The sequence below is a fragment of the Perca fluviatilis genome, chromosome 2 (genome assembly GCF_010015445.1).
Source record: "Perca fluviatilis chromosome 2, GENO_Pfluv_1.0, whole genome shotgun sequence".
Lineage (NCBI taxonomy): Eukaryota > Metazoa > Chordata > Actinopteri > Perciformes > Percidae > Perca > Perca fluviatilis.
The window spans coordinates 34,019,017-34,031,426 of NC_053113.1; the positions used below are offsets into that span (position 1 = coordinate 34,019,017).

Here is a 12,410-nt window from a genome sequence, read left to right on the forward strand (position 1 = left end):
TCAAAACAGTGATTAAACTTTGACAGTCTGTGATTATCCATCAACATATGTTCCTCTAGTCAAAATAATTCATAATTTCATTTTTTTTTTTTACTCAAAATGTAGGCATATTTAAATGAGGTTTATTGATCATAAATTCCAAAAATAAGTGTAAAACTAGTGGCAATAAGTTGGTGTTAGTGGTGTATATATTAGTGGTGGTAAAAGAAAAGAAAAAAGCTCCATAAACGTGGGAACAACACGTTGCATGGTCAGCGGTAAGACAACAAGATTGTGCAACTTTTAATAGGCTTCCTGGGGGAGCTACATCACATTATTTGATCATATTAATTAGACAATTTGAAAATATGAATTAGACACCAACACCCTTTTTCTTGTGAAAATTATTGTTCAGCTTAATTAAAAAGAAAATTCCTCACAACCAATTACTGTAAACCACAACCACGGGCAGTAGCGCAGGTGAGTTCCTGTGAATTTGGGAGTTCCCTCTCACTTGTGTTCGGCTCCCCTCCCTTCCTCCCTCCCTCGTCCTCCTCCTCCTCCTCCTCCTCCTCCTCCTCCTCCTGCTCATAGAAACTCTTTAGCTCAGCGAGCAGCGCTTCAGACGCGCTTTCTGCCGCACACACCAGTTTCCAGTCGAGCACACATTCTGCGGCTCCAACTTTGGTTTTCTACAAACTTCGTTTGGTGTCGATACCATGCTGGATTAAGCCAATTAACCGTTGTTATTCGGCCAAAGAAGGTCGGTTTTGCCACAGCGCAGGTACAATGAGCGCATTCTGCAGCTGATCGGCTGATTAGAGGTAAGTTAAACTACTGGGAAACTTTTTCTTCCAGCTCAATCAAAATCTCTCTGCTGTGCAGTAAATACGAGTAGCACGCCTGTTTGTGTAGTGATGTAATGTTTGTAGACTACTATACACAGAAAGAAATAGCCTACATTTTTGACTTTAAGTGATAAAAAGGAGATAAACAATAGTTTGGTTGGTCTCCAAACTCAGTAATTGCCGAGCACCATTGTTTCCCTTTTGGGATATTACAGTGATTGCTCACAGCTAACAATATACTGTCAGCTTTGAGCTTGTAATAAGGGCATTTCACCACAGTGAACATATACAAAAGGATTATCAGCTCAGCTGTCTTCGCTGGCTTGGCTTCGGTTTTGCGCTTTCTCTTATGTGTTTCTCAAAGTTTAGCTGCCAGTAACCTATCTGCACTGCATCCCTGTTAATGAGTAAGCTTTGGGAATTGGGACACTGCACTGAGCTCCTTTTTTATTTACCCTCAGGGGAGAGACCTGTGTTCTACAGTGGTGCAGAGTTTGCTCCTATCTGTGACCTGTAGGTGTGGACACAGATAGTGAAGAGAACACAGACAATCTAGCACCATGGATTTCGGCAATGATGTGGATCTGTCCAATGAAAACATCACCCCACTGTGGAAACGCTGCACGGACAAGAAGAAACAGGACTCGAGCAACCCCAAACCGCGACCCTTCAGTTACCACGCGAATGGGGTCATGACGACGGACTTCCCCGTGGAGGACAACAAGTGCTCCTTCACCTTGAGCCAACCCGCCGAGAGGCTGGTGGTCACACCCCCGACTTGGGGCAAGAACACTGTGGTGTTGAAGCACATTCTGCACAAACCCTCCAAGAAATCCCGAGTTGTCCGAAGCATCAGCATCGGGCACTTCTCCAACGGACTCTTCTCGCTGTCCAAATTTAGGTCTGAGGATAACCGATCCGCCTCACTGGACAACAGAGTGCGAAATGGAGACGGTGACCGGAGGAAAACCACTAATGGAGTGCCAGTGTGGCAGGAAAAGCATCTCCAGGAGCCCCAGAAACACATGCCGAGCCTGTTCGGCGTGAGCTCACAGAAAGACCAGAAAGCGTTTGGGATGAGTTCCCCCTCATCTGAAGCTGTGCCTCTGAACTCCTCTCCTGTCCTGTCTTCACGCTCTCCTAACAACAACAACAACAACACATACAACCACCATGAGCTGTCCTCTCTTTCGTCCGCATCCAGTCCCTCTCCCCCAGCCCTGCGTACCCCCACCCCCTCCCACAGCTCCACCTCCAGCATCCCCTCCCTCTCTTCCCTTACCTCCTCAGACCCCTCGACCCCACGCTCCCCGTCGCCAGCGGACAACAGAGGACAAGCAGTCCTTAGACCGTCCTTATTCTCGCCTGCCTCCTCACAGGACACCAGGCATGCCTCTATCTCTTCCTCCACCTCCTCTGCATCACCCTCTCCCTCACTTTCCCCATGTATCTCTCCCTCTCCCTCAATCGTCCTCAGCACCCACAGCCCTGCTGCCCTGAAGATGGGCACCCAGCAGCTCATTCCCAAGGGTTTAGCATCTGATGTTCGGCAGTGCAAGGCGCCTGCCTCTGAGCCGCAGGTCCAAGGTTTGACAGGGCTGCTGGGGTTGGATCATTCCAAGCGAGCGTTGAAAGCCCTCAGCATGGTAGAAACGGGAACCTACTTTTCTACCGGAGGGGGCCACATCGAAGGGACAGATGGGGAAAGTGAGAGCCCGGGGACACTAAGAAGAGGCCTGAGGAGTACGTCCTATAGGAAGGCAGTTGTGAGTGGAGTAGACTTGGATGTCCCATCAGTAGATCCCAAGGCCCATTGGTTGTCACAGCCTGTCATCAAATGGCCGGATGAGGATAAGCCAGATTCACCAATCAGTCCAGCAAGTCCTGGCACTGTAAGTCTCACTAGCCCTGGAACTGCCAAGTCTGCGAGCCCTGGCACACCCAAAATTGCCAGCCCTGGGACACCCAAACTGGCCAGCCCCAGGATTTCAAAGCCTGCCAGCCCCGGGACGAAAAAGCCTACCAACACTGGGAAAAACAAGGTGGGTACATTCAAAAAAACAAGTGCTGGTACTCTTGAATAAAAAAGGGTTGAAATCTCCCACAATACATTTAAAAAAAAAATGGTAGTAGGAGCAATTTGGAGGTAGCTATATAAAGCTAGGGAAGCACAGATTTGACTTTTCAGTCCCGATGCCAATATCTGGGCTTTGGGTATCGGCTGATAGCGAGTACCTATCCGATACCAGTGTTTAAATAAAAAACTTTATTAAGTGACTGGGATCTTCTGTGTGTGAGGCAACATCAGGTTTGACCTAAACATTGCTTTTTTTAACATGGTAAAAAACAAGTACATAGATATACATTTACTTAATTTTAGTTGAGTCAGTGTGGGATTGATGCATTTTTTTTTCAACCAAATTGTCAAAATAATAATGTGAGTGGTTTCATACAACGCTCTTCACAAGTAAAATAAATAATCAGTTCACTATTTTCATTGGAATTGGGTGTTCCATTCAATTTTATTGCATTTGGAAAAAAAAAAAACATGGTAAAGGAATGTTGAAAATATTGAGATAAATGCTTTTTTTTTTTTTTTTTTAAAGCAAAAGAAATGTTTAAAAAAGCACAAAACAGCTACAAAAACTTTGGAAAAAGTGACAAAAACGTCAGGAAAAGTGTCAAAAAAGTTGTAATTTTTTAATTTTATGACCCAGAAAAAGAAAAAGTTGCATGGTCGACGGAAAGACAACACAAGGGTTAATCATAATCCATCTGATGGTTTTATATTTGACTGCGCACAGAGATGGCTTCAACGTGGACTTTTTAGTATTGGGGTGAAGTCCAAATTGTAAAATGACAACACAGGCTGAGTATTGTGGAACAAACTCAGCAGCAGCAGCAGCAGCAGCAGAAGCAAAAGGTCAGACGAGGCCTTACAAGGAAACAATAAATGTGGTTGTTGGGAGACATGACGTAATCTGACACCATGCCCACAAATACACACTTATATACACAAGGGCTCCGTAATTAGACGGGGGTCAATGATTGAGGTCGCGACCTGCACAGGCAGGTCATGGACAGGTGACAGAGGTTCAGAGGCCTGTCTCATTTAAAGTTTGTGTGTGTGCCTGCTTGGCCCCTCACGGTTTGTACAAGTCATTACAAAAGTGTTCCGTTTCTATTTCAGTGTCCAGATAAGAAGAAAGCTTTGACCAGTCAACGGACGTTTGACAGTGAGGGTGAGAATCCCCCATCTGTTTGGTTTCCACCACCCTTTCCCCTTCATTTTACTCTATTAGTGTCTGCTCTGTTTTGCCTTTATGTCTCTCTCTCAATCAAACATCTTCCTTTTTTTTTTTTTTTTTTTTTTTTTTTTTTTTAACTTCCAACACGATTAATCTTTCTATCAAAAAAAAATGTGTGTTTCAGAGGAGGAGCTGTACCAGAACTATCAGGAGAAGGCCTTACATAATGACTCGGATGAGGATGCCGATTCCAGAGAAGACAAACAAGATAACGGCATCGTGTTGCAGTACAGACCTATACGCATCTCCTGGAGCCAGCTCAGTGTGGTCAGACATAACACGGCTTCTGTTCTTCTTCTTATATCTTTCTCACTCGTTCTCTACATCCAGTAAACAGACAAATGTACAGTATGTACTCACTGCTGTGGCTGTGGAGTCTTGGAATGCTAGTGCTCTGAAGAATGCTGTCATATTCAGTTTGGCTACAGTCCATCCCCATCCTCCCACTGTTTCTGCCACCCTCACTCCGTTTATCAGGGAGTGCAGGAGCATTTCTTCTAGGAGTCGGTGGGAAGGGAGGGAGGCAGACAGTCAGCCAGACCCACAGGAATTCTTGCAAGCACTCCTGTGCCTAATGCCAGTGTGTTGGCATACTCTAGATAATCATCAGACTGCAAATATGCTTAAAATGTTGCCTCTACAGAGAAGTGCGATGGCTCTGTATTACATAATATAGTTAGGGATTTTAACGGATGGATAGAGGGAAAACAGAGGAGAGGAATGGCTAATTTAGTTTTCTATTTAGGCATTCCCATGTTTGTTTACTTGCTGAGGAGGAAAAGTGCGGGAGGAAAAACAGGCGAGGGCATAGATGGAGGAAGTTAGGATTAGTTCTGAAATTGCTGAGCAGAAAATGATATGCACTCACACTCAAATAACTGGGAAATAGGATTCAAAGTAGAGAACATTCACAAAATGTCTTGAGTTGGTTTTATTCTTGGGTATACCAGCAAGACACAGGAGGTGAATAGAGCTGAGTCCGACATTGCCATGCGGACCAGGACTGTCTTCTTCCAACGCAGCTGCTTTACAGCTGTGGATCTGTTACTGAGAATGAGTTTAAAATGCCAACACAAAGAAAGTGGAAGGTGATGGACATCCGGCTGAAAATGAGGGACATCCGCCGGATCTTCCAGCGGCACCGGATAATTCCTGTAAATGGAACGTCATCGATATAGACTACTGGTGCACGTTCTCCCTTGGATTTAGTAGGAAATCCTGGCATGCCAAGTTCATTGTCCTGTCCAGTGAAGCCTAGCCAGATATTCTTGCCTTTCTGAAAAGTCTCCTCTCACTCAGCTCCTCCCTTCTCTTACTGCCCCCCCCCCCCGGCATCTCTCACCATTTAAGGTTTGATGAAACGTCGCACCCCAGAATATTCACATTTTCTAGGAATTACCACCGGTAGTTTCAGAAGGTACTGCAGCTTCCCACAAGCTACCGTACCTCCTCCCGCCCCTGGTGCTTACGTTGCCTGAAGATTTGTTTGATTTGCTCTGATTTAAACGTATAATTCACTTTTGAATAATAAGAGAGAATTGATTGTGTTTCAGTCACACCCAGTGAAACTGCAAAACAAGGTGAAGTTCAGTTGGCATGATAACGTGCATGGTTGCGCACACACACACACTAAAAACCTTGCAGTCTTATATTGATAGCTGGTTTTGCTGATATGGTGTTAAGGGTTTGGTAGAAGGGAAAGTAGGAGCAAAATAAATAATCAAACAGAAAGAACCACAAGAGATGTTTGGTGTGCAGGTTGGTTTGTTCTCAGTGTTTGCTTAGGGCTGCAGGGCCGATACTAGAAAGAAGGAAGGCTCCTCCAAGAGCAGTATCACTTCCTTGTGCCTTTACACCAAAACAGGATCAGAAGCTAGTGGAAGTAGGGAAATATGGATGGATTCCTGCTTGCATGTGTGATTTGGTAAATGTGAATGTGCCCCAGATCATATTGGTTATATCTGGTGAGACATGAGAGGGAGGCATGCTTTTTATTCACTTATACCTTCAGGCTGACAAAGCCAAATGCTGATTAATTTTGTAGCACTCCACACCCGGTTCATTCCAAAAGATTGCTTTGTTTCAATGTTATTCAAATCTGCGGACCAGCCACATACCAACAACGCGCATACACTTTCCTTTTATCTGTACAGTATGCTTTCGGCCAAAAGGCATTTTACCTTTTTATTAGAGTATTTTTTTTTTTTGGTTCCAACAAATGTCCTAAGCCTGGTACTTTTTTTATTCAGTAAAGATCTTTCTTTTTCCATTTGGTACAACAACTTCATTGGCTCTCTATTCAGTGTGGTATGCAAAGTGCTTCTTTCTTTGTATATGAGGACAAGAGTGGCACGCAAACATATACACACACACACGTTTACACACCCGTGCTACAAATGCAAAGGGCCCTTGGCTTAAAAACAAAAAACCCAGCATAGTTAAACAAGTGTGACTTTGTATTTTAAATGGTTTTTTTTCTGATTTTGTTTTCTCTTTAGGTCAAGAAAAGGGGTCTTTCTGACCGGATGAGTCAGGAGGAACGCAAAAGACAAGAGGTAGGAATCAGATTTTATGCTTGTCTACTTTTTACGTTTGATTCGGAGTGGGAAAAATCAAATTTTCGGCTACATGCATGCTACGTTAAGAGTTACCAAGCACTTGGGGGGCTGTAGTGGCCATTTGGTCTCTGTGAACTCCAGACCAATAAAAAAGCCATTAAAGGAGCTCAGCAGGAAACCTGCATCATAGACTATTAATATATTTAAAGCAAGACACTTTGTAAAGGGGAGGAGAAGGACTGATGTTCCAATACAATACAAATGAATAGAAACATCAAATTGATTGATAGATTGGTGCTTAGATCGGCACGGTTCAATAGCATTCCAAACATGCTTGTAGAGCACAGGTATGTCAAGCACATTCATGACAGAGCCCATCTGAGTAACTGAGGCACGCAAAGTCAATAATGGATATTTAGTGACTAAACTGTTTCTGTTTCTGTTCCTGTTCCTGTTCCTCATTCCTGCCCCTCAATAGTCCATTTTTGAGGTGATCTCGTCGGAGCACTCTTACCTCCACAGTCTGGAGATCCTGATCCGCATGTTCAAGAACTCTGCAGAGCTCAGCGAGGCCATGACCAAGACCGAACACCACCACCTCTTCTCTAACATCACCGACGTCTGTGAGGCTAGCAAAAAGTAAGTGCACGGTTGTAATGTGTAGCTTTTGTAGACGGAGTTATTATCAGATGTATATTGCTATGAGTCTCCATGTTTGGTACTCTCAGTGTATATTTTATAGATCTTTTTTGGTGCCGAGGACTTATGATAAGTGTTGGTTCTTACATGCTGGTTGGTATTTTTAGGCTGTTCTTACATGCAAAAGTCCATCAGTGTTTGTGGTTTCTGGTTTTGGCTAATGAGCTAGATGATTTTCTTATTTAACAGCACTTAAAAGATGGTAGACCACACTCATTCCATGTGGGGTGTGTCTGTAAACACTGTTTACTGTATGGTGTTCCCATTCTTCCAGCCTCTAGCTTCAATTAGAGTTGTTTTCAGTTCTGTGTAAGGGATTGTGGGTCGGCAGCACTGAGCTCTTTTCTGTGTGTATGTGTGGTCACGTGATGAAGGGCAAATTGAGTGAAAGAACAAAAGAACAATGTAGCTTTTCTTTTTTTCTTTTTTATAGGTGAGTGTACAAAAAATGCAATGGCCAACATTTGCTGCTATGAGCCCTCTGAGTCTACCCGTCCATCATGGTTTATAGTGCATGCGTCTGAACTGTTTAATGACATTCATGGCCAGGTAACCATGAACGTCTAATTATCCCATAAACGCACGGAAACACTCTTGCATGAGAGGCCATGAAAGTTGAGACTGATAGACTGTACTGCCTCAGCAATTACTGTGTTGTACGGGGCTCCGTTATTTCTACAAATGATTGACAGAATCATTTCAGAGCCCATATATTCTTTGTTAGGTTTTGGTGATTTTAACTATGGTATAATTTCAACTTTTCTTTACGAGATTCAGTATGACAATGGCCTCAAGTGCAACCACTGTATGATATCATTGTGTAATGTGTTATTATCAGGTCAGTATACATTATAACAGCCTTATGTGCTGGGCTGAAGTCACTGTTCACCACTGCAGCTGTCTTGTGTCTTTCTGTGAAGTTAGCGCTGCAGTGATGTCAGCCTACAAGCCTGCTACAGGGACTAAAGACTCCACAATTAGTCCAATGTTTACAATCTTTTCACACTTTCCCTCCCTTAGCCACAACTTTACTGAACCTACTCTGTTAACAAATTTTCGGTTATTCTTAAAAGCCATATGGGTTAATAAATGACATGGGTTTAAGCTAGCCCTCGTCTTTCTGTTGCCTAGGTTGGAAGTTTACCCTACCTCCCTTGTGCAACTGGTCATGGCATTTGCTCAAGGATTCCATGTCAGGATTGCAGCTCCATCCTCAGAGAGACAGTATTAGTGCATTTACACCCCTCGTTCCCACTTTGCATGAATGGTGGTATCTGTAAATTCCTCAACAATTCCTCCCTGTGTTCAGATGTGCTGCAGCCCATCTCCCCTTTCTCATTCCTATACACGGGCCACACACGTCAATGCGATGCAATACCCTCTCCACTTAAATACTTGGATGGAGACGCAGGGACAGCAGTAGGGCTGCACAATTAATCACAATTTTATCGAAATCGCAATATGGACTAGTTCAATATCCAAATCGCAGAGGGAGGTGCGCAATATTTGTTAAAGGCAAAATATGTGTCTAACCATTCTGAATGAAGTATTGTGGGGCTGCAGAGACGTCCTGGGCCTACTAATTCTATCCTACAGACTAAAGGAAAACCTCTTTTGTTTGGTACAGATTCATGCAAAAATCACACTACATGACTATAGTACATTTTTATTTGTGTTTCAATGAGAATGATGATCCAAAAAAATTGATCATTCCCTCCAATATCGTGAATCCTATCGCAATTGCAACATCAGTCAAAATAATCGCAATTTGACATTTTCCTCATATCGTGCAGCCCTAGACAGCAGCTCTTAAGATATAAATTGGCCTGTAGCACTGGTTAAACAAGATGTTTTACTTGGAACACAGTCATGCTTTGACTTTCACCTCTCCAAGAAAATCGGAAACATCACTCGACCTGCAGGCTCCTGTTTAGTCTGTGTGTGATAGTGAGTGGAACGGCTCTTGAGTATTTTAAATGCAGGTGTGTTACCTTATTCATTACCGTAAATGCACCAGTGCTGCTCGATTTATGGAAAAAAATAAATCATAATGACGATTATTTTGGCCAATATTGAAATCACGATTATTTAACATGATTACTAATTGACTTCGAAAAGATGTTGTGAAAAAGTTCAACAAATCAACAGGTAAAAATACACCTAGAACTGTGAATTTCCCTTAATACTTTTCCCATTTAAATTTGTTTTCTTCCATTCAGAACACAATAAGACACAATACGAGTTTACTTTGAAAATGTAATGTGCTAAATAGTCGTTTTTTTTCTCTATTATTCTGTTTTTGTGATCATAAGGAGCTGAAATCGTAATCGCGAATACAATTTTGATTAATCGCACAGCCCTAGCCTACTGGAACACTGAGGAAAACTGACAGAGAGGCTAATAAATGTGCTCCTAAGTACGTGCTGGTAGAACTCTTTTCATTTTCATTTATAATTCTTGGTCAGCAGCATTTCTCTTTTTTTTTCTCCCCTCCCTTAACCTTTTCCCTCATGATGACGTGCTGTTTATGGGGGTCAGTGAGGAGGGAGTGTGTCCTGAACTTGAGGCACCATTGACCTGTTAAAGCCCTAAATACACTTTTAAGTCATGGGCCAGAGGGCAGGTCAACAAGTTTGTGTTTTCTGTTATCCTGTGTGCTCATGGGTTCATGGCATGGACACGAGGCTACATGGTCACAAGAAGCATGGTTTCCCATAGATAGTCATACTATAGCACAGTGTGTGTGTGTGTGTGTGTGTGTGTGTGTGTGTGTGTGTGTGTGTGTGTGTGTGTGTGTGTGTGTGTGTGTGTGTGTGTGTGTGTGTGTGTGTGTGTGTGTGTGTGTGTGTGTGTGTGTGTGTGTGTGTGTGTGTGTGTGTGTGTGAAGTAGGTAAGGACAGAGGTGCTTTTGCAGATGCGCTCAAACTCTCTCCAATGGGTTGAGGTCAGCGTCCTGTGTCTGTGCGACAGCTTCCTGTTTGTCACCTTGGATCGCGCATGCAAAAACATTTATTCTCTTGAAGTTGGCCATGTGGCATGCCGTTAAACCGGCCATCTGGTGGAGCTCAGGAAGAGGAAAAGCCTCTGTGTTATGGTTAATGGCAGGCTATGTCTATTTTAAGAGGCGGGGAGTTCCTTTTTTGTGATCTTCCAGCAGGTTTAAAAAAAAAAAAATAGGTATTGGCTTCCTGACTTTGTATCTGTCAGTGTGTCCTATATTTTCTCCAGTGTTCGATGACTTGTTCTGTGATGCTTGTGACTCAAGCTGTCGCCATGTCCGGTATGAATCCCGAACATACTAACCATTATTCATCCTGCCATCCTAAACTCAGGTTCTTTAAGGAATTGGAGGAAAGGCACCAACAGAACATCGTGATCGATGACATCAGCGACATCGTTGACAAGCACGCTCAGTCCAACTTTGACCCCTTCGTCACATACTGCTCCAACGAGGTCTACCAGCAGAGAACCCTTCAGAGGCTGGTGTGAGTGACCGAGCAGACACACACACAAACACAAACACGTTCTTATCGTATCTCTCATGGCTTTGAGCCAACATTACTGTTGTGACACTTTGAACCAGGGAGTTTGCTCTTCCTCCCCGCTCATTTTTTCCCTCTTTCTCTCTGTGTATCAGTTACTCCTCTTTCTGAACACCCAATCTCCCTCCAACCTCTCTTGCAGGTCCAAGAATCCAGTTTTTAAGGAGGTCCTGACAAAGATAGAGAGCCACCCAGACTGCAGGAACCTCCCCATGATCTCCTTCCTCATCCTGCCCATGCAGAGGATCACTCGTCTGCCCCTGCTCATGGATGTGAGTGCACTGATGACATAAAGTCGCATGAGTTTTGGAATTACATGACTCTTACGCCATAGTTTGTTTATTCGTACTGGCCTGACTAAATTCAACATGGGATGCTTGTGTGAGATTACATCATTCCTTGATAATCTGATTAACTGATTTCACCCTTTCCTGTTTCTTCCTTTTTTTAATGTTTTTTCTTCTTCTTCAGTTTCATGGTTCCTTTGGAACCACATTATTCTCTCCCTATTGTGCCTCCCTCTCTTCCTCTCCCTTGGTCTGCTTTCTTCCCCCTCTCTCCCGTCCTCCATCAGTGTCTCCCTGGGGACTCAGGGTTTATGCTTGTGCACTTAGAGGCTTTTGGATCCTGAGAAAGTTTGTTTTCAATGCATTGCTTCCCACAGCTTTCTTTATGCATCACTATTTTATCAGGCTTTTGATAGAGTGCGGTGTGCATGGGTGCAAAGAATTGTTGTGGGTTTTAGTGCATGCATGTGTTCATATGTTATAAATTAGTGCAAATGATTTCAACCCTGACTATCTGTGTTGCAGACAATTTGTCAGAAGACACCTAAAGACTCTGCACAATATGAAGACTGCAAGAAGGCTTTACAAGCAGTCAGCAAGGTGTGTGGGTCACAAATGTTATACACCTCATTCTAGGTTTTATGTTTCTACATTTTCATACATTTCCAACTGCACATCTATACATATTATTTTTCTACATGTTGCAATGCCTTTGGGAGACTTGCCTTAGACACAGGAGACTAGGTTTAGGCTGGGAGACAATCATGTCCTAGTTAATGTTGTATTTTAGTGAAGAATGTTCTGCTAAAGCTGTGTGTGTGTGTGTGTGTGTGTGTGTGTGTGTGTGTGTGTGTGTGTGTGTGTGTGTGTGTGTGTGTGTGTGTGTGTGTGTGTGTGTGTGTGTGTGTGTGTGTGTGTGTGTGTGTGTGTGTGTGTGTGTGTGTGTGTGTAGGTGGTAAGAAAGTGTAATGAAGGAGCTCGCACAATGGAGAGAACAGAGATGATGTACACTATCAACTCTCAGCTGGAGTTTAAGATCAAGGTATGAGCGTGGCATAACACATTTCTTTTTTAAAACAACATGATTGACATGCACAAGCTTAAAGTAACGCTTAAACATTTTGGGAAATCATATATTTCACTTTCTTTCTCTCTGCAAATGTTTATTAAGTGTGTAAAACATGGGACC

General features: G+C 43.3%; 1 protein-coding gene across 1 annotated transcript in view; it reads left to right on the forward strand.

Annotated features, from left to right (window-relative positions):
* Positions 1 to 552: 552 nt before the first annotated feature.
* The window catches only part of LOC120573616 (rho guanine nucleotide exchange factor 26-like), a 35,264-nt gene continuing 23,406 nt past the window's right edge, over positions 553 to 12,410 (forward strand). The window contains exons 1-10 of the mRNA XM_039823446.1: positions 553 to 803; positions 1,289 to 2,869; positions 4,018 to 4,069; positions 4,260 to 4,402; positions 6,634 to 6,690; positions 7,172 to 7,332; positions 10,725 to 10,877; positions 11,077 to 11,206; positions 11,747 to 11,821; positions 12,174 to 12,263. Of these exons, the coding sequence (XP_039679380.1) occupies positions 1,388 to 2,869; positions 4,018 to 4,069; positions 4,260 to 4,402; positions 6,634 to 6,690; positions 7,172 to 7,332; positions 10,725 to 10,877; positions 11,077 to 11,206; positions 11,747 to 11,821; positions 12,174 to 12,263 (2,343 nt within the window). The 5' untranslated portion in view covers positions 553 to 803; positions 1,289 to 1,387. The remainder of the gene's footprint in view (positions 804 to 1,288; positions 2,870 to 4,017; positions 4,070 to 4,259; positions 4,403 to 6,633; positions 6,691 to 7,171; positions 7,333 to 10,724; positions 10,878 to 11,076; positions 11,207 to 11,746; positions 11,822 to 12,173; positions 12,264 to 12,410) is intronic.